General features: G+C 37.8%; 1 protein-coding gene across 4 annotated transcripts in view; it reads left to right on the top strand.

Annotated features, from left to right (window-relative positions):
• elovl2 (ELOVL fatty acid elongase 2) overlaps nucleotides 1–27,149 on the top strand; it is a 129,080-nt gene that overhangs the window by 65,371 nt on the left and 36,560 nt on the right. For all 4 annotated transcript variants that reach the window (XM_073023897.1, XM_073023896.1, XM_073023895.1 and 1 more), the window contains 3 exons: nucleotides 3,830–4,017; nucleotides 12,057–12,134; nucleotides 20,311–20,482. In XM_073023897.1, the coding sequence (XP_072879998.1) occupies nucleotides 3,830–4,017; nucleotides 12,057–12,134; nucleotides 20,311–20,482 (438 nt within the window). The remainder of the gene's footprint in view (nucleotides 1–3,829; nucleotides 4,018–12,056; nucleotides 12,135–20,310; nucleotides 20,483–27,149) is intronic.

Below are 27,149 nucleotides of genomic sequence, written 5' to 3'. Positions count from 1 at the left end.
AGAAAAAATAATCAATTCTTGAATATTTATGATGAATGTGTGAGAAAAAAGAAAAATCTTTGTCATTAGGGTGTTTACATCTCCAGATATCGACCAAGCCATATTCTAAAAGAAAAGAATTAATACTGGCTGCTGCTTTATTAGGAAGCAACGGATTGGTTGATGACCTGTCAATCGCCGTATTAAGGCAACAGTTAAAGTCACCGCCCATGATCAACTTATATTCATTTAGATTCGGTAGCTCAGAAAAAAGCTTCTTAAAAAATTCAGGACTGTCTGAATTAGATGCGTAAACACACACCAGAGCTACCTTTTGACCTCATAATAAACCAGTGACAATTAAATACCTTCCAATCGAATCAGTTACAGTATTAAAGTGTACAAAAGATATTTTAGAATTAACAAAAATAGATACCCCTCTAACTTTATTTGTTGATAGGGAATGATATAAAGGTCCCTTCCAAAATTTAAAAAAGCAATCTTTATCCTGTCTCCGTACATGAGTCCCTTGCGCAAAAATAATATCCACCTAAAGTACTTCTAATTTCATAAAAATCTTTTTATGCTTAATAGGATGATTCATGCAGTTGAAATTCCAAGAAATTATATTAATTTTATTAGCATCCATATTCAGAATTTAAGTTAAAGTTTTAAAAAGAAAGCTATTGCGCAAGTGCACCCTAGATCCAGAAAAAAACCGCACAGACTTGACAGGAAGTGACGTCATGTTTGATAGAAAATATAACCTCTCAAGATTGCCCAATCGAGAAAACAAAACTAATCTAATAGCCCCACCCACCGAATAGTAGTGACCCAGTTGGCGGGCCACAAGCTAAACCCTTAACCCCATCCCCCATTTTGCAGCTCTATTCACAAAGTATGTTACCCCACCGATTACAGACATAATAAAAGAGATGAAAAAATTTCAAATACTGTAATGTTATGTCTAACAATAATTAAAACGTGACTAGTGATGGCAATCTTAAATTCATCTGAAGTGTATGAATCATATATTCAGAAAAGAATAAATCCAACAAATAATATATTACAACTAAAGTTTTTTTAAGAGAACTTACAACTCGTACAAAAAAAGTGAATATATATATATATATATACCAAATCCTGAGCTATATTAATATTAAAACAAACAAAAGAGAGAGGAAAAAAGATTAAATTAGACTAAGTCGTGTGTGAACATCCATAAAATGGAAAATAGGTTTACTTCAAAGCAACTACGCATATTATTAACAAATAAAAAATTTTTTTAAAGGATTAAATCAACCAAGTCCTGTACGGACATCCATAAAGCATAGAATAGACTTTCCTCAAAGTATCTATAAACATCTCCCAGCTCAAAATTACCTGTTCAAGTTACAATCGGAATAGTTTTAAAATTTTTAATAAACTCCCACCCTTCACTTGGAGAAAGAATCCTCTGTGGCTAAGAATCAGGAGGAAAAATTATCAAGTGGGCGGGGTAGCGGAGCGAAGGATGGCAGTTTATTTTATACAATTCAGTCATGACTTCTTTTTTCCTTCTTTCGGCAAAAATCTCAGGAGGAAAATCTTCCAGTATACGAATTTCAGTTGAATTGTAGATCAGTTTCCTTCTTTTTCTAGCCTCTTGGAGTATGACTTCTTTGGTCGTATAATAATGGAAGCAAAGTATGAGTGGTCGTGAACGCAGTTCCGATGACCGCCGAGATCTCGGAATTCTGTGTGCTGTGTCGAGGACAGGATTCACTTCAAGGATCTCATTAAAAAGTGAATACAGTATATCAGAGAAGAACTTTAACAGGTCACCAGTTTCAGTATTTTCAGGCAAACCTAATATACGTAAATTCCTCTGGCACGCTCTGCTGTCTAAATCAATCATTTTTTCCCTCGTTTTTGATAATTCCAAGGTAACTTCATTAATTTTCTTTTCCATAGATGACATCTTCAATTCTTGGTCGTTGATAGTTTGCCCAAATCATTCCTGTTCCCTCTCGATTCGATGGGTAGTCTGTTTGAGCATCTGAAATTGAAAGTCCAAATTCTTCAGAGATTCTTGAACAGTAAAGATGGATTTTTCAAGCTTCCTGTTAGCATCTGTCAGTTTATCAATTTTAGTGTTAAGCGAACCAAATTCAGATTTCATATCTTGTATTGAAGAGAATATTACTGTTAAAGTAACAGGTTCCTCCGACTTCTTTATTTGTTCCGTTTGTTTCATTTCGGGAAAAGACTTGCCGCTTCTCAATTCAATACCAGATCGACTTCCTGCCATCGTAGTTAAGTCATAAATCCTTCAACAAAAATAATGAATCTTCAAACTTAAAATGAATCTATCAGTGGAATGTAAGATATAAAAAAAAGTGGAGCCATGATAGAAACACATCTCACTCCATTTGCTGCAAAATGGAGTCTACTTTCCACTTCTGCTCCCTCTATGAGGACTGGTGTGTGTTCCCTTGACTTACCCTTTCTGAAGTCCACAATTAATTCTTTAGCCTTATTGACTCTTACCTGAGGAACTGCAAATGCTATTATAAGCATTATGTAATTTCCAGTGAACATCCTTATTTCTGGCCAGACATTGGAGTGACAAAGCAGAAGCAGTTTTCTCCCTGTAGGCCAATCATTTCCTTCAACTATTGCACTTTAGAAAATAAGGCTGAGCCTCAGATAATGTTTCTGCCTTTGATTTTATTGAATTTGGAAATCTGCTAATTCAGCAGTTGGTATTAATGCTGTGATTTTGAAATAATCACAAAAATTCTATTAGATTGGTGACAGAAAGTGAAGATTCAATCAGATAAAGCAAAGAATGTCCAGCTATGTCAGTGGGGTGATAAAGTTATATTTTTATTCTAATATGTTCCATAATGGTAATGCCCTGGGGTGTGTTGTAGATCAGAGAGATCATGCCATTCAGGTACATGGTTCCCAGAAAGTGGAGTCACAGATATACACGGTGTTAAAGAAAGCTTTTAGCACACTGGCCTTCATCAGCCAGGGCTGCATCAAATATAGAAGTTGGGAGATCATGGTGAAGTTGTACATGATTCTGGTGAGGCTATACTTGGCATATTGTGTTTAGTTTTTGCCATCTTGCAATAGGAAAGATGTTGTTAAATTGTATTGACTGCAGGAAAGATAAATGCACCCAATTTTTTTCCGAGAGTTGGGGAATCAAGAACTAGAGGGTACAGCTATAAGATGAGAGGGAAAAGATTTAACAGGAATGAGAGGAGCAACATTTTACTTAGAATGTGGTACATAAGCAGATTGAGCTTTCAGAGGAAGTGGATAAGTCAGCCACAGTAACAACATTAAAAACTCTGTTGGATAGGAAAGGTTTAGAAGGTTATGGGCCAAATGCTGGCAAATGAGACCAGTTTGGATGGGCATCTTGGTCACTCTGCTATGTGCTGAACTGAGGCTGGGAGCTTGCTCTGGCTGCTCTGGGCTTTGTGTCTGCGGGATCTGCGACAGTTACTCTGCTATGTGCTGAATTAAGACTGAGGCTGTGGGCCTTCTCCAGCTGCTCCAGTCCGTGTCTGAGGACTCACTTTCATACTAAATGCTATTTGATTATTTTTATTGTTTGCACAGTTTGTTTTTTTTCTCTTTCTCCCTACACATTGGGTGTTTGTCGGTTTTCTTTTATGGGTTCTTTTGGGTTTCTTGTTTTGTGGAGATGAATCTCAACATTGTATAATGTATACATACTTTGAACTTTGAACATAAACAAGTTAGGCCGAAGATCCTGTGTCCTTGCTATACGATTCTATGAACTTAACTGTAGTTGCAAGACATGATGATGACTTTTCTTTTTCATTTTCAGATCCCAGGGTTAGAGGCTGGGCTTTGCTGGATTCCTATTTACCCACACTCTTCCTTACACTATTGTATCTATCCACTATATGGCTAGGCACAAAGTATATGAGGGAAAAGCCTGCCTTCTCCCTCAGGGGTCACTTAATCTTGTACAACCTTGGAGTGATGCTTCTGTCTCTATATATGTTTATTGAGGTAAGCTTTTACATATTATCAAGTATTATAAATTTAACTAACTGCAAGAATTTTGTTATTGTTACTTTAGAATTATCACAGAGTGAATCTTAGCATAAATTTCACATAAAAAACAACTTATCTTTAATAGTACATTGGTCTACAGAGTTATTTTGCTTAGAGATGAGTGTAGGAAAATAGCATGGATTCAGAACTTGGTCCAATCCAGTTTTTAGTTATTTACATGGTAAAATATCAAAGATTAATTTACAGTAATTGTTTTTCAGAATTTATTGTTTTGGTCTCATTAGTTTTTGACGAAACTGGTTTGTGTTGACAAAGGCACCACTTGGTTAATGAGGAATCAACATGTTCTCTCATAATCAAGCTTGTTTACAGTTTATATGTGACCAAAGCATTTGCATGAAGAGTAATTATGATCACAGTCTACACTGTTAGAATTTTTCAGTTTGTTGAGCTGAAATGGAAGGTGCTCTGCTTTGGACTGAAAAAAAATAGATTTTTTTTTTCATTTGAAAAGAGTTTATTTATCCTCAAGGTACACCATGTTAAAACTTTGTTCATAAAATTTGTAATTGAACAATTACCTGTCAGTATTTTCTGCACCAAGTGTATCAGGAGACTGGCTTGCAATATTTACAATATATCAATAAGGCATCAATGTTTCATTCCTAAACATTCCATTCCCTGGTATATTGGAGAGAGTCTAGGCCTCAGTGTGATTGGTTGATTGGATCATTTACTACAGATGTGATAGAGGGATGCATAGCATGTATACACCAATTTGGCACAGTTCATTGCATGAACCTTAGAACACACACAACCATTCATTCACACCATCACAATGCACTGTAGTTGCAGTTTGTACCAGCTACATGATGCGCTACAGGAACTCATCAAAACTCATTAAACAGCATCTTCCAAAGTTAAAAGGACAAGGGCAGCAGAGGTATGTGAGCATCGTTGCCTGGAAATTGTTCTCCAAGCCACACTATCCTGACCTGGAAACAGATCACTATTCCTTCAACATTGGTGGGCTAAAATCCAGGAACACTATCCATATCAGCATTGAGGGTATATACATACCTGAAGGACTGCAGTGGTTCAAGAAGGCAACCCACCTTCACCTTCTCGGGAGCAATAAAGGATGGCAGTTAAATGCTGGTTCAGACTGTGAAGCTGACATCCTAGAATGAACAAGAACTGCAGTGTATCACTAAGGGTCAGATGCTTACAAGCTGAAAACCACAATCACTACAATAGCTTCAGGCAATGTTGCATAAAGTAGGGATAACTGACAACAGAAAAAACGATGGAAAGTTGAGATGAAAATCATCGCAGTCAAAGGAAACCTAAAAGTAGAGGCAATGCTACAGGTTATGCAGAAACTGTGGAAAGAGTAGAGAACAGGAAGGGCTCAATAACTCTACTGGGTGTGTTTTTTTATAGACTTCCCAATAGTAACAGGGACATCGAGGAGCAGATAGGGAGACAGATTATGGAATGGTGTAATAATAACCTAGGTAAAATCATAATTTTCACAGCATGGATATGACCTATTAAAGAAAGTGTAAGTGGGTTCCATCTGGAAAATAATTGTTTCATCATCCATTAAAGGAACTACATTACCTTTATAAAGATCTTTATATTTTTTAGTAATTATAATATCTAAATATTTAAAAGAATTAACAATTCTAAGTGGAATATCGTTATATATAAAAACAGGAGCATTTAATGGAAACAATTCACTTTTCTTTAAGTTAAGTTTATCTCCTGAAAATTTTCCGAAATCATTTAGTATTTCCAAAAGATTAGGAATAGATTCTTCAGGGTTCAAAATATAAACCAAAGGATCATCTGTGTAAAGAGAAATCTTATGTATGGTCCCATTTATAGAGATATCATGAATATTTTTAGCTTCATGGAGTATTATGGCCAAAGGCTCCAGTACAAGATTAAATAATAAAGGGCTTAATGGACATCCCTGTCTAGTACCTCGTGAAAGTGAAAAAAAGAGGACCTGAGATTATTAGTAATAACAGTAGCAGTAGGATTCTTATAGATCATTTGAATCCACCTATTAAAATTATTATCAAAGCCAAATTTTTCTAATACCTTAAACAGATATGTCCATTCGACTCTATCAAATGCTTTTTCTGCGTCGAGAAATAACACATTGGGGTACCTTAGATAGTGATGAATATATAATGTTCATCAATCTCCGAACATTGGAGAAAGAGTAACAGCCTTTTATAAAGCCTGTTTAATCCATAGAGATAATTTTAGTTAAAATATTTTCCAAATGGTTAGCCTTTATCTTAGAAAGAATTTTTTCATCCACATTCAATAACAAAATATGTCTATATGATGAACATTCAGTAGGATCTTTATCTTTCTTAAGGATTAAGGAAACTGAAGCTTCATAAAAAGAAGAAGGTAAATTACCCTTCTCAAATGATTTATGAAATATTTCCAAAAGATATGGAGAAAGTAATTTTTCAAATTTTTTGTAAAATCCTACCGAATAGCGAAACTCCGCCTCCTGGTTACGGACGTGTAAGACACAGCCGCTTCTTGTCCGCCTTTAATCTCTCCCTTTTCCAACTTAAACTTTGAAATTTCAACTTCATTCAGTCGGATCTGTAGAATAACAGTTAAAATTATAGCTACTCTCAGAAGCGCCAAAAGAAATCCAGACCCGGGCAATGGAAAGCCCAAAAAAGCTGATGAATTCTCGGAGGAACCCCCCTGAGTAAAAAGGCTAGATTCTCAAACCAGCAATATCAGCATTGAGATAACTCAACTAAAAGAGAAATTTGAAGGAAAAGTTGACTCTTTATGCCTTGATCTTAAAGAAGTTAGTCAAAATGCTGCTGACCTTTCTTCTCATTTGGAAAAAGCCTGACAACGGATCGTTGATCTCAAAGCTTGATCACATCGGAAGAATATTCGAATTGTTGGATTAAAAGAGAAATCAGAATTGGCCGACACACTGGATTATTTTGCAAAAATGTTTCAGTCTTTATTTCCAGAGGTTTGTTTACAGCCTTCAGATTTCGAAATGGCTCACTGGATCGGCACTTTTGGATCAAGGTAAAAACAGACATATTGTTGTGCGTTTTCTCTGCTTCAGAGACAGACTATTATTAAGCTTGCAAGAAAAAAAAGACTTTTTCAGTATCAGAATTCAGACATTTGCTTTTTTGAAGATTTTCCACGTGAAATTGTTAAGAAGCGTGCTGGATTTGCATCGGTTATGAAATCAGCGTATGAAAAAAGCTCTTCCCACTGCTTAAGTATCCAGTGAAATTAAGGCTTTTTGTCAAAAAGTCTGGCTTTCATGTTTTTGATGATGCAGTCGAAGCATTGAGTTTTATTAATTCTTTATCCGACGCATCCGATGATGAGTCTGAAGCCTGAAGCTTGAATGATTTATAACGGCTTGATTGTCTCGCGGTGTAAAGAGTGATGAGATTGGAAGATCTGATAGTTACAGAAGCCTTTACCTTAAAATACATTTTTATCTTTGAAAAAGACTGGTTTGGATGGCTTCAATTTCAGAAGACATAGAGGGAGAACTGTTGATAGACTGTAATAAGTTTGAACCATTTAGAATTTTTTTTGCAACATTTAAATGAATTAATTGGATTTTTTTTGTTTCGTATGCTTTTGTAAAGATTTTTTAAAGTAATTATTTGGATTTCTTTATGTTTTAAAGATAGACCAGACAATTTAAAGATGGAGATTATTTTTCTTCTGCGCAAATATTTCAAGAATTGTTTTGGATGTGTTTTTTTACCTTATCTAATGTTATGAAGGTTACTTTCAATTGAAGGTCGTTTTGTTTTACAAGAAAAACACTTTCCTTCCAAGTTAATTATATTGAGATATATGTCGACTGTAATGAGTTTTATGTTCAGTAGAGGGAGACTTTTTTTTCTTTTTACTTAGGTAGGCAGAGTTTGCATTTGCCTTGGGGTTTTCCTTAATCCTGTCTGCCAAGGCTTTCTCATGGCCCCTTCGAGCTCTCCTAATTTCTTTCTTGAGCTCCTTCCTGTTAGCCTTCTAATCTTCTAGCTCTCTATCATTAGCTAGCTTTTTGAACCTTTCATCTTCTTTTCTGCTTGACTATATTTACAACAGCCTTTGTACACCATGGTTCCTGTACCCTACCATCTTTTCCCTGTCTCATTGGAATGTACCTACACAGAACTCCACACAAACATCCCCTGAACATTTAGCACACTTCTCTGTACATTTCCCTGAGAACATGTGTTTCCAATTTGTGCTTCCAAGTTACTGCCTGATAACCTCACATTTCCCCTTACTCCATTTAAACGCTTTCCCAACTTGTCTGTTCCTATCCCTCTCCAATGCTATAGTAAAGGAGATAGAGTTGTGATCACTATCTTCAAAATGCTCTCCCACTGAGAGATCTGACACCTGACCAGGTTAATTTCCCAATACCAAATCAAGTACAGCCTCTCCTCTTGTAGGGTTATATACATATTGTGTCAAGAAATCTTCTTGAACACACCTAGCAAACTCCACCCCATCTAAACTCTTCACTCTAGGGACATGCAAATCGATATTTGAGAAATTAAAATCTCCCATCACAACAACCCTGTTATTATTATTTCATTTTAAAAATCTTTTTATTGATACATAATCTTCTACAGCTGTAAAATGATACAAAACTTCAATATATATAAAGAAGAAGAATCATTGACCGCCAATTCATATTTATATAAAATAAAATTGGAAGGAAACCATATAAATTAATTCAAATTAAATGATAATATTTGACAAAAGAACCCCATCTTCTCTCAAAATCAAAAAATCAAATCGAGGATCAAAAATTCTAATTCTAATTTTTTCTAAACTAAGACATAACATTACTTGAGAAAACCATTGAATTAATGTAGGACAGAGGTATCTTTCCATTTCAATAAAATAGCCCTTCTTGCCAACAATGTAACAAATGCAATTACATGTTGGTCTGAAGATGAAATACCCTGAATATGATGCAGAACTATTCCAAATAGAACAGTCAATGTATTACATTGTAAATTAATTTTTAGAGCTTTAGAAATTGTAGAAAATAAAGATTTCCAAAAAGATTTTAATGAAGAACATGACCAGAACATATGTGACAAAGTGGCTACTTCAGTTTTACACCTATCACAATAATTGTCTATGTTAAGAAATATTTTGGATAGTCTCTTCTTTGTTAAGTAATAACTGTGAACAATTTTAAATTGAATTAAATAGCACATATCGAAGAAGAATTGACCATTTTCAGAACTCGCGACCAATCTTCATTAACAAAGGTCATATTAAGTTCTCTCTCCCAATCTTGTTTAATCTTTAGTGAGAGGTTATCTTTTTGTAGTAAAAATAAATTATAAATTCTACCAATGGAACCTCTTACTAAAGGATTCATATTCAAAATAGTATCCAACAAATCAGATTCTTGCATATATGGAAACTTAGATAAGTATTTTTGTAAAAAATGTCTAACCTGAAAATATTGCAGAAAGTGTGTATGAGAGAGAGATTATTTCCTAATTAACTCTTCAAAAGTCATCAATCGACCATCACAAAATAAATCTTCAAAAAAACAGATCCCCTTATTTCTCCATAAGAGAAAAATGGGATCAGTTATTGAAGGTTTAAATAAACAAATTTCAATATAAGGAACTAGACAATTTTAATTGTTTAAAATTAATAAAATTGCGAAACTGAAACCAAATTCGTAAGGACTATTTAATAACAGGGTAAAGATTTAAATTTGGAATTTTAGAGAGTTGTAAAGGTAATGGAGCTCCTAATAATGAGGTTAAATGAAATGGTCTGATAGCTTTTAATTCCAAATCAATCCAAGCCAAATCAATCTTATTGAGCCAATTTAGCCAAAAACATAATTGTCAAATATTAACAGCCCAGTAATACAATCTTAAATTAGGAAGTGCAAGTCCACCATCTTTTTTAGATTTGTAAATGATACTTATTAATTCTTGGTCTTTTATTGTTCCAAATAAAGGACAAAATAATAGAGTCAATTTGATCAGAACATTTAGTTAAAAAGATAGGTATATTTTGAAAACTTTAAGTAATTATCTGGAATTTTTTACGTTTTAAAGATAGATCTGATCATTTAAAGATGGCGATTGTTTTTCTTCTGTGAAAAAAAATTTCAAGAATTTTTTTGGACGTGTTTTTTTTCCTTATCTAATATTATGAAGATTTTTTTCAAAACTGAAGGTTGTCTCTAATAACTCTTCTTTTCAACTCAATTGTAATGAGATGTATATCTGGAAGAGGGAGACAGAGATTACTCTTTTCATTTTTACCTTCTATTTAGGCAGGTGAAGTTTATAATTGCTTTTCATGCGTTCTTCGGGGCTTGCGTCGATTGATATAGACTTATTTCCGGGCTTTGTAGGTAGGGTGGGTTTTTTCCTTTTTTCTTTTCTTATTTTTTATCCCCATTATTGAATTCCAGAGCATTTGCAAATTATTATTATTGTTGTTTATCTCCGCCATTCTCGACTAACTTATCCTTACATGTGTCTAACTACTTTTTTTTGGATACAAAGTCTCATGATGATATTCAAACAGTTAAATGTTCTAAGTTGGAATGTCCATGGTTGGAATCATCCTATTAAGCATAAGAAAACATTTAAAACTATTAACCGATTTCAACCTGATATAATCTTTGCACAAGAGACACATATCAGGTTATGTGATAAAAATCGATTTTTTTAATTTTGGAAGGTTTCTCAGTTTCATGCAAATTCTCAAAGTAAAATTAGAGGTGTTTCCATTTTTATTGATTCCAATATTCCTTTTAACCATGAGGATATTATAGCTGATATTAATGGCAGAGTTTTGATTGTTAAAACAATTTACAACAGGAAAATTGTTTTGGTTAATATATATGGACCAAATGTTGATGGTCCCTCATTCTTTAAAGCTGATTTTGCTCTATTACCTGATCTAAATGAATGTATGTTATTAATGGGTGGTGATTTTAATACTTGTTTAAATCCTTTAATAGATAAGCTATCATCCAAACATCAACTCCCTAATTGGTTCTGCATCACTTATTAATTCCTTTTTAATTGATTATGGCTTAATTGAAGTTTGGAGACATACGCATCCTAGTGATAGAGAATATTCCTTTTTCTCACATGTTCATAATAAATATTCGAGAATCTACTATTTTACAGTCGACCCTCAACTTCTAATTAATGTTCAGAAATGTGAATATGATGCAATTGTTATCTCTGATCATGCTCCCTTACACCTAATATTTGTGTAATGTTGTAATGTTGAAACAAAGATGTTGCTTCTACAAGACCACCTTGGTGTTTTCCAGAACATTTGTTACAAAGCTCAGAATTTGTTGAGTTTATTGAAGCTCAGATAAAAGATTTTTTTCTCTTTAATAATACAGGAAATTACTGAGCATGAAATTCAGAAAGCTATTTTATCAATGCAATCAGGTAAAGCTCCTGGACTTGATGGTTATTCAGTGAGATTTTACAAAAAATTTGAAAGATTACTTTCTCCATATCTTTTGGAAATATTTCATGAATCCTTTGAGAAGGGTAGTTTACCTTCTTTTTATGAAGCATCTATTTCCTTGATTCTTAAAAAAGATAAAGATCCTGTTGAATGTTCATCATATAGACCTATTTCGCTATTAAATGTGGATGCAAAAATTCTCTCTAAAATGATGGCTAATCGCTTGGAAAATATTTTAACTAAAATCATTTCTATGGATCAAATGGGCTTTATTAAAGGCCATTATTCTTTCCCTAACATTCGGAGATTGATAATATCAAAATAAATAAAATCTTCCAGTCTTGTACCACCCTAATTCTCACTTTAGAAGGATTACTTGTTTTTCTATCTGTCCCAAGATATCATTCACCTTTGAAGAGTCTATTAGATAGGCTGTAGTAGTTACTGGGTGTGCATTTGTAAAATTGTAAATTTTAATTGTAAAAGTGACAGATTTCTGTTCCTTACAGTTGATCTTGGCGAGCTGGGAAGGTGGATACAACCTGCAGTGTCAGAATCTTCACAGTGCTGGGCAAGCCGACATTCGGGTGAGACCAAATTAAATTCTGACAGGGAGGTAATGTTAGACATTAGGCAAATTACAGTGGATAATTGGGATAATTTTGGCCCAATTAAGTGGTTTCCCCAATTAGCCAAAGTTTCATAGAAAAAGTTATAAAGGTATTTTTTAAAAAAAAAGACAAACTACTATTTAACTGAATAACAAATTGGGTATAATACAGAATAAATAAGAATACTACCAATCTACTACAGTACTATAAAACTCTGTATTGCTTCTGGATAGTTATTAATGGAGGAATTCATCCAGTGTACATGGCTGTGTTTTTTTGATTGACAATATATAAACAAAATTAGTGCATATAGCATTGACACTGAGCACACAAGGTGAAACATACTCTCCAAAGTATCAACACACACAGAGCAGCTGGACCAGATGGCATACCCAGGGAGGAACTGAGGGGTTGCTCTGACCAGCTGGCGGAGGATTTTACTGAAATCTATAACCTCTCTCTGTCCCATACATTCCACAAAACATCAACCATTTGTCCCAAAGCAACCAGTGGTAACATGCTTCAATGACTATAGACTGATTGCACTGATCCATAGCTGCCAAGTGCCTGGAGAAAACAGGTTATGTTCCACATTAAGAACACCATTCCCACTATTCTGCAGCAGACCAGTTTGCCTATAAGGCAAACAGATCAGCCACCTCCAAAGCTATCCACACCATTCTGGAACACCTGAAGCATAAGGACACCTACACCAGAATGTATCTATGAATGTTCTCAATCATCCAGGTCATTTGCTGAGTGTTTGTTCAGTTACAGACTAGAAAAACTTAAACAACGGGCAACTGTTGGCTCTCGCGCAGAAGGTCTTAAGTAAAAAAAAACAAATACTGAAGCATATGGAGGCAACCGACAGAGAGTTCACGGACTGTATGACCCGGCTGACAACGATCATTGAAAAACTGACTAACTCTGTTGCATTAATAAAGCACTTTGTTAAATGTGTAAATCATGTCTGCATCAGTATTATCTTGTATTTCCATACAATGTTACATTAAGCTGTTACACATCTATTGTCAGAGAAGTACTTGCATAAATAGGTAAACCACCTTCATACGAGCAAGGACAGGAAACAGGGCAAAGTAAGTATACTTATTTATTCAGTAAGTTATGGGTCAAAGTATTTGGCAAGTGCATTTCTAACTCTTCTGGCTTCAGTCTTGTTGTCGTCTGTTCTGAAATTGTTAGGTTGCGTTCAAGAAAACAATAAAATGGCGCGCTGCCGTCTGACAGCGTTTTCAGATTTCTCCGGTTACCCCGTCCACACTGATCTGCCCAGGTGGTGTTTTCAAAAGTACACACCCTGGAAAGCGTTTCTGAAAAGCTCCGGTTTCAGGGGACGAAAACGCTGTTTTAGTGTTGGTTTGGGATTTATCCGGTGTAGTATGTATGTAGCCTGAAAAACTCATTCCTGATGGGTGGGGTACAACACCATCTATCAGCTACTAACATCCTAACATCTTTACTCTGCCATCTCCACAACAGTTCACACCGTGATTCGTGTAAAGATAAAACTAATAACCCTCTCATTACCTCTACGACTCTTAACGACCCTCATGTGATTGCTAGACCTAAAACAAAAACTACCCACCATGGATCAGAAGTCTCTTGGATGAGTGGTGAAACATCTAGACAACACAGCGAGTCCAGTTGCCTTAATTTACTACCACTTGCTACAGCAGAATGCTTTTTATTGACTATATTTCTGCCTTCAACAGCATACCCACCAACAAGGTGACCATGATACAACACATTTTGAGACTCAATACATTAATCTGTAACTGGATTCTATACCTTATCAATCACTCCCAGACCATTTGAATAGGCAAGTACACATCAACCTTCCTAACCCTGAAAAATGGTTAACCGCAAGAATGTGTATTGAGCCCTCTCCTTTACAATCTTTTCATCCATGACTGTGCCCCTGCTGATGCCATCAACTCCATTTCAGGAAATCAAGAAGATATGAACAAGCTCCACTACTCACAAACAGTGAAACAATGGAAGGCATCTCCAGCTTTAAATTCTTGAGAGAGAACATCACAGAGGAACTCTCTTGGATCACCAGCACTTCCTTGATAGGAATTTATAGAGCAAATTAGCCCCAAAAGCTGCTGGTAAACCTTTATTATTGTATAATTGAGAGTATACTGACCTACTGTATGACAGTATGGTCCTCTAGCTTCAACAAGATTGACCAAGAAGCACTTCAACAAGTGATCAGAACTGTAGAGAACATTATTTGGACACAACTATCAGATATGGAAACCATCTACAACTCATGATGTCTGTGGCTGGCTTGCAAAATTGTAATGGACTTTTCCCATCCTTGTAGCTACTGTTCAATCTCCTACCAGTTGGCTGGAGATACAGAAATATTTCTGCATGGACATCCAGACTGTAAAAAACAGCTTTTTCTCCAGGGCTGTCATGAAATTGAACATTTTAGAGTTGTTTGTTTTTAATTCAATTATAACTTAGATGTCACTTTAAATAACTTGGATGTTATTTTAAATTTAGTCGTTGTGTTTTTAGTAATTGAATTGCCTGCATGATGTTTTGCACTGAATGGAGCAGCATTGTAATCTCATTGTCCTCAGTAATGACAGTGAAGTTCTAACTAATACACTGCCTCAAACAATGCTTTCAAGATGATTGTTGATACCTTCAAATTATGTAGTTTCTAACTTGAAGTAGTGAAATCATTTTATTTTCACTCCTGTTTCTGGCATCTCCGAGCCTTGAATGCTTGAAACCACAGTGAGCAAAACAATTCTAAATCATCTTACTGCTTATTTTGTGCCAAATATCAGTGATAAAAATCACTGCTTTTTGAACACAAACACACACAATTGGCACTGTTTTAAAAATAACTGTTTGCTCTAAGTATGTTGTAAGTGTCCAAAAGCAACACATGTTCACATGACTGATGCTAGTTAGAAACTATTCGGCAACAATCTCCTGTCCCAGGTAAGTGGCATAGTGCCCTAAATAAACAAAGGGAATCCCGACTATTTTCTTGATTAGTTTTTGTTCTTTAAGTGTTGGCCCAAATAAGTGGCTGCTCTGATTAACTGATTGCCCAATTAAATGAATTCCACTGTATTTTTTTTTAATCATTTGAGGTAGTCCTCTCTTTCCACCTGTAGTCACCTCAATGCAAGAAATTGAATCCTTTAATGGAGCACTGAAGCCATTATCCTTGAAAATCAAAAGCACTGCATTTGCTGGAAATCTGAAATAAAATAGGTGAAAGCAGGAAATACTTGGCAGGTCAGGCTGCACCTGTGGTTAGAGGAACAGAGTCAGCGAACCTTTTTCAGGATTGGGAAGAAGACAAAATATGCCCGTTAAGCTGAAGAAAGCGTAGGTGAAGAAGGTGTCACTATAAAACCAGAGTGATAATGGGGATAGACAACTGGCCAATGAGTGAATAGTGGGTGAGAATATGGGCAAAAGAATGTAGGAGTAATGAAAAGCAAAGCGGGAAGAAGTGCCCAGCAGGTCAGGCTATGCATATTCTTGTCACGTTTTGTATCCTTGCTGTGGTCCTGCCCTCCAGTGATCCAAGTCATTGAACTAGAACAGACCCATCATATATTCTAAAAGCGACCCTCTCCAAGCATCAGTTAATTATTTGGAGGTGGTGGGAAAAATGCAGTTGGACATTCTAGTTTATCAGTGATATTTTTGATCAAGTGCTTAATAGTTTAGCCTCACTCTGATTGTGAAGGTGGTAGGTTTGGTTCACAATACATATGTGGTTGAGAGTTTAGTATAAGAATTCATAAAGTCAGAATGCACATCTTCCAAGGAGAATTGATTGAGGCTTCCATGTTCTGATCCAGTTACTTTCAGCTTTTTGAACTGCTTTATTATGAGGTTTCAGACAGGTCCCTGATGTTGATATGTCTTGCTTCCAAGTAGGAGGTGAGTTTTAATTAAAAAGCCAGATTAATTGACCGTCTTGATGCCCTTAATTTAGATGGCTTTTTGCATTGCTTCAATGTACCAGAATTCTCCTGGCCAAGGGCAGCTGTTTCAAAGGAGGCAGACAATGCTCAGCCACACAGATGGATGCAACTATGCAGAGAGAAAGAGGTTTCCCCAGGCAGTCCACTGTTGAAGGCTACTCTTGATAAGATAACTCAAAAATACCTAAAAGGGTCACCTCTCCACTCAATTCTTCTTGAAAGATGACATACATTAAAATATAAACACAAGAGATTCTGCAGATGTTAGAAATCCAGAGCAACTCACAGAAAATGTTACAGAAATGCAGCAGCTTAGGCAGTATCTATAGAAATGAATGAACAGTTGATGTTTCGGGCTGAGACCCTTCTCCCTGATCAACTGCTTATTCATTTCTGTAGATGCAACCTGACCTGCTGAGATCCTCCAGCATTTTCTGTGTGTTGCTATACATTAAAATAGGTAGTAAGTAGACTGTAAAGAAGGTTATCAAAAATTGCAGGGGGATCTTGATCAGCTGGACAAGTGGGCTTAGAAAAGACAAATGGAGTTTAACTCAGATAAGTATGAAGTGCAAGTCTTACCCTGATTAGGCCTTCTAAAGTTTTCTTGCATGATAGGGCTCTGGGGAGTGTTGTAGAACAGATGACCCAGAGTTTAGAAAGATAATTCCCTGAAAGTTGAGTCACAGGTAGATGGTACTGAAGAAGGTTTTTGACACACTGACCTTCCTCAGTCAGGGTATTGAGGATAGAAGTTGGTGTGGTTGTAATTTGGATGAGGCGACATTGGAGGACAAGTGTAGTAGCACAGGGGAACATTAACCTACAGGTCCCTCTCCAAATCACACAGTATCCTGAAGGGAAATTGTATTGCTGACTCTGAATCTCCCTATCCAACAGAAGCATCTTCAGTGGAAGGATGGCAGTGGTTCAAAAGTGGCTTTTCACTACCTTTCCAAGGGAAGTTGGAGAGGAGCATTAGATGCTGGATTGGCTATTGAGGTCCAAATACTGTAAAAAAAGAAAAAAAAATCAGATAATTTGACAGCCTCCACAGCAATTATTAATTTTTGATGCATGACTTATTGATATAATTTAGATTCTCAGATACTGTAGTGAGATTTAAACTTGTTTGTCCTATTGAATCACTGGCTTTGATTTCTCTATTACTAGTCCAGCAGCACAGCTTATCTTGCTGCAAAAGTCCCTTGATCATCACTTGTTTTGTTTCAGTCAGTCTTCTGTTGTCATATAGACGACTGAACTTCTGTACAGCAACCTCTATTTGTACAATTAGCAAAATGAGTTAATCAGAAACATCTCTTTCAATTCAAATATAGGTAACTTTAAAATGTAAAATGTGATCATGTTATTTAAACCTTTTTCCTTTCCAGAGTTCCTTGTTTGAGCAGTCTGAATTAGTAATTGATCCAGACCGTGATGCACAGGTTACATAGAAACGTAGAAAACCTACAGCACAATACAGGCCCTTCAGCCCACAATGCTGTTTCAAACATTACTTTAGAAATTACCAAGGGTTACACATAGTCCTCTATTTATCTAACACCATGTACCTATCCAGGGGTTTCTTAAAAGACCTTATCGTATCTGTCTCCACCACCGTTGCCAGCAACCCATTCCACACATTGACCACTCTCTGCGTTTTTTTTTAAACTTACCCCTGACATCTCCTCTGTACCTACTTCCAAGCACCTTAAAACTCTTGTGCTAGCCATTTCAACCCTGGGAAAAAGCCTCTGACTATCCACACGATCAATGACTCCCTTATACACCTCTATCAGGTCACCACTCATCCTCAATTGCCCCAAGGTGAAAAGGCCGAGTTCACTCAACCTATTCTCATAAGGCATGCTTTTCAATCCAGCAACATCCTTGTAAATCTCCTCTACACCTTTTCTATTGCTTCCACATCCTTCCTGTAGGGAGGCGACCAGAACTGAGCACAGTACTCCAAGTGGGGTCTGACCAGGATCCTATATAGCTGTAACATTACCTCTTGGCTCTTAAGCTCAATCCCACGATTGATGAAGGCCGATGCACCGTATGCCTTCTTAACCACAGAGTCAACCTGTGCAGCAGTTTTGAGTGCCCTATGGACTCAGACCCCAAGATCCCTCTGATCCTCCACACTGCCAAGACTCTTACCATTAATACTATATTCTGCCATCATATTTGACCTACCAAAATGAACCAATTCACACTTATCTGAGTTGAACTTCATCTGCCACTTCTCAGCCCAGTTTTGCATCCTAACAATGTCCTGCTGTAACCTCTGACAGCTCTCCACACTGTCCACAACAACCCCAATCTTTGTATCATCAGCAAATTTACTAACCCATCCCTCCAACCCATCCAGGTCATTTATAAAAATCACGAAGAGTAAGGGTCTCAGAACAGATCCCTGAGGCACATCACAGGTCACCGACCTCCATGCAAAATATGACCCGTCTATAACCACTCTGTACCTTCAGTGGGCAAGCCAATTCTGGATCCACAAAGCAAGGTCCCTTTGGATCCCATGCCTCCTTATTTTCTCAATAAGCCTTGTATGGGGTACCTTATCAAATGCCTTGCTGAAATCCATATACACTACACCTACTGCTCTATGTTTAATCACATCCTCAAAAAATTCAATCAGGCTCGTAAGGCATGACCTGCCTTTGACAAAATCACACTTGCTATTCCTAATCATACTAAGCCTCCCCAAATTTTCATAAATCCTGCCTCTCAGGATCTTCTCCATTAACTTACCAAACACTGAAGTAAGACTCACTGGTCTATAATTTCCTGGGCTATCCCTACTCCCTTTCTTGAATAAGGGAACAGCATCCGCAACGCTCCAATCCTCCAGAGACTCTCCCATCCTCATTGATGATGCAAAGATCATCGCCAGAGGCTCAGCAATCTCCTCCCTCGCCTCCCACAGTATCCTGGGGTACATCTCTTCCAGTCACAGAGGCTTATCCAACTTGATGCTTTCCAAAAGCTCCAGCACATCTTTCTTAATGTCTATTTGCTCAAGCTTTTCAATCCGCTGTAAGTCATCCCTACAATCTCCAAGATCCTCTTCTGTAGTGAATACTGAAGCAAAGTGTTCATTAAGTACCTCTGCTATCCCCTCTGGTTCCATACACTCTTTTCCATTGTCACAGTTGATTGGTCCTATTCTCTTATTTCTTATCCTCTTGCTCTTCACATACTTGTAGAATGCCCTGGGGTTTTCCTTAATCCTGCTCGCCAAGGCCTTCTCATGGCCCCCTTTTTCTCTCCTAATTTCATCCTTAAAATCCTTCCTGCTGGCTTTATAATCTTCGAAATCTCTATCATTACCTAGCTTTTTGAACCTTTTGTAAGCTTTTATTTTCTTCTTGGCTAAATTTTCAACAGCCTTTGTGCACCACGGTTCAAGTACCCTACCATCCTTTCCCTGCGCATTTGAACATATCTATGCAGAATGCCATGTAAATATCCCCTGAACATTTGCTATATTTCTGCCGTGCATTTCACTGAGAATATCTGTTCCTAAATTATGCCTCCAAGTTCCTCTTGTAACTCTCCTCTGCACTCTCTTGATAGTATCCTCATTCTTCCTGTAATGAGGTGCAGAAAGTGGGGTCTGACCAAGGTCTTATATAGCTGTATAATAGAGAAGCTGAAGTTGGCGCCTAGCTGATACTTAATAATTCTATCAAAAACATTTATAATTTTAAAGGAGAAACTTTCTGTCAATAGCCGGATTGGTAATATAAGCCATTAATTTAAGAGGCTTGGTAAAAGAACAAGAGTATATTTCCTACTGTAGTGATCAAGAATGCACAATCTGTAAATTTGGCAGAAATGCTAGGGGTTTTTCTAAGATGCATTATTGGAAAGATCGCTGTTGTGTGGAAAGAATGTGGAAACAGGTGCATTAGATGTCTTTCAAAGATGAGCGGTAAGATTCTATGGTCTTTAGCCGTCCTATCATTGTTTTGTTCAGTAGACAATTCATTATTGCAGTGAGTAACAAAGTACCACAGTAGACAGAAGATCTGACAATAATAATCATCAAAGAGAACAAAAATAAAGGAAATAAAGGAAGTTAGGTTGTATGCATCTCAGCACAGGGGATCCTAAATGTTTTCACCTTTACCTTGCAGGTGGCCAAGGTGCTTTGGTGGTACTACTTTTCTAAAGCTATCGAATTTATGGACACAATATTTTTTATCTTGCGGAAGAAGAACAGTCAAATTACCTTTCTTCATGTGTACCACCACGCAACAATGTTCAACATCTGGTGGTGTGTTCTTAACTGGATACCTTGTGGTCAAAGTAAGTGAGTGTTGGCAAACTAACTTGGGTGTGATGCTAATTTGCCTGTAGTGGTATTTTGGATAAAACACTTGTACAAGAATTATCTATAGTAGGTGGGTTAATTGATCCAGCACTCCCAAAGCAAAATATTGCAGAAATAAAATCCTGAATCGAAAATATAAATGCTTAGCAGGTCAGACAGCATCAGTGAAGAGAAGAAGAAAACAGGAGTTAATGATTTGTCTCCAGCAGTATAAATTCAAATCTCACCGAGGCAGCTGAGGAGTGAAAATTAACAGTATCATTGACCAGCAAACTACCATATTGTTTTATAAACCCATCTGATGTTCACCTTTATCTAGTCTGTCCTATATGTCATTCCCATACCTATTACAATAGTGGTCACCAACCTTTTTAAGCCCGAGATCCCCTACCTTGGCCTTAGTGAAAGGCAAGATCTACCTACTAAATCGTTCAGAGAAAAAACAGCTCAGATTGTACTTCCAACTTGAGGCCTTTTATTTGGGCTAATTGTATTTTAATGACATAAAATGCTTTTGTCAAGTTTTCAAATTAACCAAGGAAACACTGTAACTAGCATATCAAACAGGCCACAGCGGCATTGAGCTCATCCAATAATGCCTTGAAAAAGCGCTGCTGAAGCGCTTTTGCTCAAATCAAGTTTATCAGTTTACCACTTTTCTCATTGCATGAGAAAAGTCCATGACCTTCCCAGCCAAGGCCTGCTGATGATTCACACAGTGATAATAGTCAATAGACACTAGGTGCAGAAGTAGACCATTCGGCCCTTTGAGCCTGCACCGCCATTTTGAGATCATAGCTGATCATCTACTATCAATACCCGGTTCATGCCTTGTCCCCATATCCCTTGATTCCCCTATCCATAAGATACCTATCTAGCTCCTTCTTGAAAGCATCCAGAGAATTGGCCTCCACTACCTTCCGAGGCAGTGCATTCCAGACCCCCACAACTCTCTGGGAGAAGAAGTTTTTCCTTAACTCTGTCCTAAATGACCTACCCCTTATTCTCAAACCATGCCCTCTGGTGCTGGACTCTCCCAGCATCTGGAACATATTTCCTGCCTCTATTTTGTCCAATCCCTTAATAATCTTCTATGTTTCAATCAGATCCCCTCTCAATCTCCTTAATTCCAGCGTGTACAAGCCCAGTCTCTCTTACCTCTCTGCGTAAGACAGTCCAGACATCCCAGGAATTAACCTTGTGAATCTACGCTGCACTTCCTCTACAGCCAGGATGTCCTTCCTTAACCCTGGAGACCAAAACTGTACACAATACTCCAGGTGTGGTCTCACCAGGGCTCTGTACAAATGCAAGAGGATTTCCTTGCTCTTGTACTCAATTCCCTTTGTAATAAATGCCAACATTCCATTAGCCTTCTTCACTGCCTGCTGCACTTGCTCATTCACCTTCAGTGACTGATGAACAAGGACTCCTAGATCTCTTTGTATTTCTCCCATACCTAACTCTACACCGTTCAGATAATAATCTGCCTTCCTGTTCTTACTCCCAAGGTGGATAATCTCACACTTATTCACATTAAACGTCACCTGCCAAGTATCTGTCCACTCACCCAGCCTATCCAAGTCACCCTGAATTCTCCTAACATTCTCATCACATGTCACACTGCCACCCAGCTTAGTATCATCAGCAAATTTGCTGATGTTATTCTCAATGCCTTCATCTAAATCGTTGACGTAAATTGTAAACAGCTGTGGTCCCAATACCGAGCCCTGTGGCACCCCACTAGTCACCACCTGCCATTCCGAGAAACACCCATTCACCGCTCCCCTTTGCTTTCTATCTGCCAACCAGTTTTCTATCCATGTCTTCCCCCCGATACCCTGAGCTTTGATTTTACCCACCAATCTCCTATGTGGGACCTTATCAAATGCCCTCTGAAAATCGAGGTACACTACATCCACTGGATCTCCCCCGTCTAACTTCCTGGTTACATCCTCGAAAAACTCCAACAGATTAGTCAAGCATGATTTACTCTTGGTAAATCCATGCTGGCTCGGCCCAATCCTATCACTGCTATCTAGATATGCCACTATTTCATCCTTAATAATGGACTCTAGCATCTTCCCCACCACCGATGTCAGGCTGACAGGTCAATAGTTCTCTGTTTTCTCCCTCCCTCCTTTCTTAAAAAGTGGGGTAACATTAGCCATTCTCCAATCCTCAGGAACTGATCCTGAATCTAAGGAACATTGGAAAATGATTACCAATGCATCCGCAATTTTCAGGGCCACCTCATTTAGTACCCTAGGATGCAGACCATCTGGACCTGGGGATTTGTCAGCCTTCAGTCCCATCAGTCTTCTCATCACTGTTTCCTTCCTAATGTCAATCTGTTTCATTTCCTCTGTTACCCTATGTCCTTGGCCCATCCATACATCTGGGAGATTGCTTGTGTCTTCCTTAGTGAAAACAGATCTAAAGTACTCATTAAATTCTTCTGCCATTTCTCTGTTTCCCATAACAATTTCACCCAATTCATTCTTCAAGGGCCCAACATTGTTCTTAACTATCTTCTTTCTCTTCACATACCTAAAAAAGCTTTTGCTATCTTCCTTTATATTCCTGGCTAGCTTGCGTTCGTACCTCATTTTTTCTCCCTGTATTGCCTTTTTAGTTAAGTTCTGTTGTTCCTTAAAAACTTCCCAATCATCTGTCCTCCCACTCACCTTAGCTCTGTCATACTTCCTTTTTTTTAAAGCTATGCAATCTCTGACTTCCTTTGTCAACCACTGTGGCCCCTTTCCCTCCTTTGAATCCTTCCTTCTCTGGGGGATGAACTGATTTTGCACCTTGTGCATTATTCCCAAGAATACCTGCCATTGCTGTTCCACTGTCTTTTCTGCTAGGCTATCCATCCAGTCAACTTTGGCCAGCTCCTCCCTCATGGCTCCATAGTTTCCCCTGTTCAACTGCAACACTGACACCTCCGAGCTGCCCTTATCCTTCTCAAATTGCAGATAAAAACTTACCATATTATGGTCACTACCTCCTAATAGCTCCTTTACTGCAAGATCGCTTATCAAGTCCTGTTCATTACATAACACTAAATCCAGAATAGTCTTGTCCCTGGTCGGCTCTCGTACAAGCTGTTCCAAGAATGCATCCCGTAGGCACTCTACAAACTCCCTATCCTTTGGTCTAGCACCAACCTGATTCTCCCAGTTCACCTGCATGTTGAAATCCCCCATAACTACTGCGACATTACCTTTGCCACATGCCAATGTTAACTCCCTATTCAACTTGCACCCAATATCCATGCTACTGTTTGGTGGCCTGTAGACAACACCCATTTGGGTCCTTTTGCCCTTACTGTTCCTCAGTTCTATCCACACAGACTCTACTTCTCCTGACCCTATGTCCCCCCTTGCAAAGGACTGAATCTCATTCCTCACCAACTGGGCCACTCGGGGAAAATCGAGTCAATCCAGGGAAAATCGGGTCATTACGGCACAGTGCTATAAAATCAACGCGCACACCATGCATTGCTAGGGCTCCATCAGTAGTAATTGCTACCAGTTTATGAATGTGGATGTCATTTTCACGGAATTTTTTTTAACTCATTGTAAATATCCTCACCTCTTGTTCTCTCCTTTAAGTGCAAAAGAGTGAGGAAGTCCTCCTTTGTTGTAAGATCCTGGAAAGCCATTCTGACAAATACAACAAGCTGAGCTGTTTGCATTACATCCAGGGATTCACCAAACTGCCATGAACAATATTCACAGAGTGACCAGTCCTTTAACACTGTCGATCCACGTCCTCTGAGCAGCATGTTTGCTTGGCCTTCAACCCCGATTTCAGCTCCTCAACTTTCCTGGTATTGGTAAACTTACTGAGACACTAGTATAAGTTTCAGGGGTATGCAAGCTAATTACACGACTGTTTTTATTTCCCATTTCTTGTACATTTGGGGAATGTTGGAATTTAAAGTGGGAGAAGTGTTATAATGTGAGTATTAAAAAGATAAGTTAATACCAATTAGGATCATGGTAATATAGCAATACTCCCGCTACAGAAAGCTGTTTGTAAAGAGAGATTGTTTCCGGGGTTGCGGGGTTTTCCTTCCGGTCTTTTCTGCCTGGTGCGCATCAGTGAAAATCTCTGTATGCGAATATCGTTTTACCGTCCTAGATAAAGTTGTTCCTTTTGGGCATGAAGTTGTCAAGTGGTCCTTTTTCAAAGTAGAAGTTACTACATATTTGCATCAAAAGGTTTATCAGGCATAATGTATTTGTGTATTTATTTTTCTTTTTTTTCGGGATCTACTGGGAACTTCTCAAAGATCGCGATCAACTGGTTGGCGACCACTATATTACAATATACGTAATTGACCCTTGGGAAATGGTTTTACAAGATAATCAGTTAAAATCCAATTCAGAATGGACAATAAATAGTCTGCTTTGCAATGATATTCATCCCATGAATAAAAAAGGGATATTTTTTCATGAAATTCTTGTCTTGTGCTTGGTTCTGGTGTTTTCCATTTTGGCTGACATAGAGGGACTGTGCAAGAGATTCATAAGAGGGCTTCAATTCCAGCCATTCTAACCCACATTAGTTACTGAGACCTACTGAGGGTGATGCAACAGTTTGCAATGCTGCTTCACAGCTCTAGGTTCAATCTTGTGCTTACAGTCTGTGTACCGTTTTCTGTGGGAATGTTAATTTCCGTAGATGCTTTTTATTATTTCTTCATTCCTAAATGTGCTAGCTGATTAATTTGTTACTCAAAGTGGCATCTCAATTAGATATTGCAAAAAAAGAGAAATATATGGCAATGTGAGAGATTAAGCTATGGTGCTGCATCTCAACAGCCACATGGATGGGAAACATTTAGCGGGAAATGGTCCAAATGCAAGCAATTGATATTACATTAGATAAGCATAGATGAGTTAGTTTAGAAGGTCTGGTTACGTGCTCTATAATGCTAAGAATCTAAGGAATTAAGAAGTGGGGAAATTGAAGTGAAGAGCTTGCTCTTATGTTTGGCAATAAATGAAAAAATGTTCTAATTACATCATAAGTACACTATGTCGATTCCACTTGGAGGTGGTAGAGGGCTTTCAAATAATAGAATCTCATTGACTATTTCAACTGGGGGAAGAGCAGTTGCACATTGCTATGTACATGCAAAGCAAGAAAACAACTAAATATCATGCAAAGCAAGAACCTAACCAAACCAAAAATGTAATATGAAAGTTGGCTGGCCAATCATATGAAAGAGGATACCAAAAGATTTTTCAGATATGTAGGAGGTGAGAGGTGAGAGTACTGATGTCAGACCACTAGAAACTAATGCAGGAGAGGTAATAATGGAGGACAAAGGAATGGCAGATAAATTTAATAAGTATTTTGGGTCGGTCTTCACTGTGGATAACACTAGCAGTATGCCAGAAATTCAATGGTGTTGAGCAGAAGTGAGTGCAGTTGCTGTTACTGAGGAGAAGGTGCTTGGGAAGCTGAGAGGCCTGAAGGTAGATAAGTCACTTGGATCAGATAGACTACACCCCAGGTGAAAGAGGCTAGTTGAAAAGATTGTGGAGGCATTAGTAATGATCTTTCAAGAATCTCCAGATTCTGGAATGATTCTGGAAGACCAGAAAATTACAAATGTCACTGCACTTTTTAAGAAGGCAGAAAGGTTGAAGAAATTATAGGCGAGTTTGCCTAAACTCAGTGGTTGGGAAGGTGTTGGAGTACATTATTAAGGATAAGGCTTTGGGGTACTTGGCAGCACTTGATGAAATAGGCCAAAGTCAGTTAGGTTTCCTTAAGGGAAAATTTTGCCTATATTGGAATTCTTTGAGGAAATAATAAGCAGGATAGAGAAAGGCGAGTCAGTGGATGTTGTATACTTAGATTTTCTGCAGGCCTCTGACAAGGTGCCACACATGAGGCTGCTTAACAAGATAAGAGCCCAAGGTATTACAGGTAAGATACTGGCATAAATAAAAGAGCAGCTGATTGGCAGGACACCAAGAGTGGGAACAAAGGAAGCCTTTTCGATTTGGCTGCTGATGACTAGTTGTGTTCCACAGAGGTTCATGTTGGGACCGCTTCTTTTCACATTATATGCCAATAATTTAGGTGATGGAATTGATGGCTTTGAGGCTCAATTTGCAGACAATGCGAAGATAGGTCGAGGGGTGGGGGGTAGCAATGAAGCAGGTAATCTGCAGAAGGACTTAGTTTGGGAGAATGAGCAAAGAAGTTGCAGATGGAATACAGTGTCAGGAAGTGTATGGTCATGCACTTTGGTAGAAGGATTAAAGACATAGACTATTTTCTAAATTAGGAGAAAATTCAAAAATCAGAAGTGCAGAGGGTCTTTGAAGCCATCATGCTGGATTCCCTAAAGGTTAACTTGCAGGTTGAGATGGTGCTAAGGAAGGGAAATACAATTTTAGCATGTATTTCAAAAGGACTAGAATATAAAAGCAAGGATGTAATGCTGAGGCTTTCTAAGGCAAGGGTCCGACCATAATTGGAGTATTGTGAGCCGTTATGGACCCTTTAACTAAGAGAAGTTGTGCTATTATTGGAGAAGGTCCAGAGGGAGTTCATGAGAATGATGCTGGGACTGATAGGGTTAATGTATGTGGAGCGTTTGATGGCTTTCGGCCT

This window comes from Hemitrygon akajei, chromosome 20, assembly GCF_048418815.1.
Source record: "Hemitrygon akajei chromosome 20, sHemAka1.3, whole genome shotgun sequence".
NCBI classification, from domain to species: domain Eukaryota; kingdom Metazoa; phylum Chordata; class Chondrichthyes; order Myliobatiformes; family Dasyatidae; genus Hemitrygon; species Hemitrygon akajei.
The sequence above is the reverse complement of the archived record's forward strand: the minus strand, read 5'-3'. Positions and strand labels throughout refer to the sequence as shown.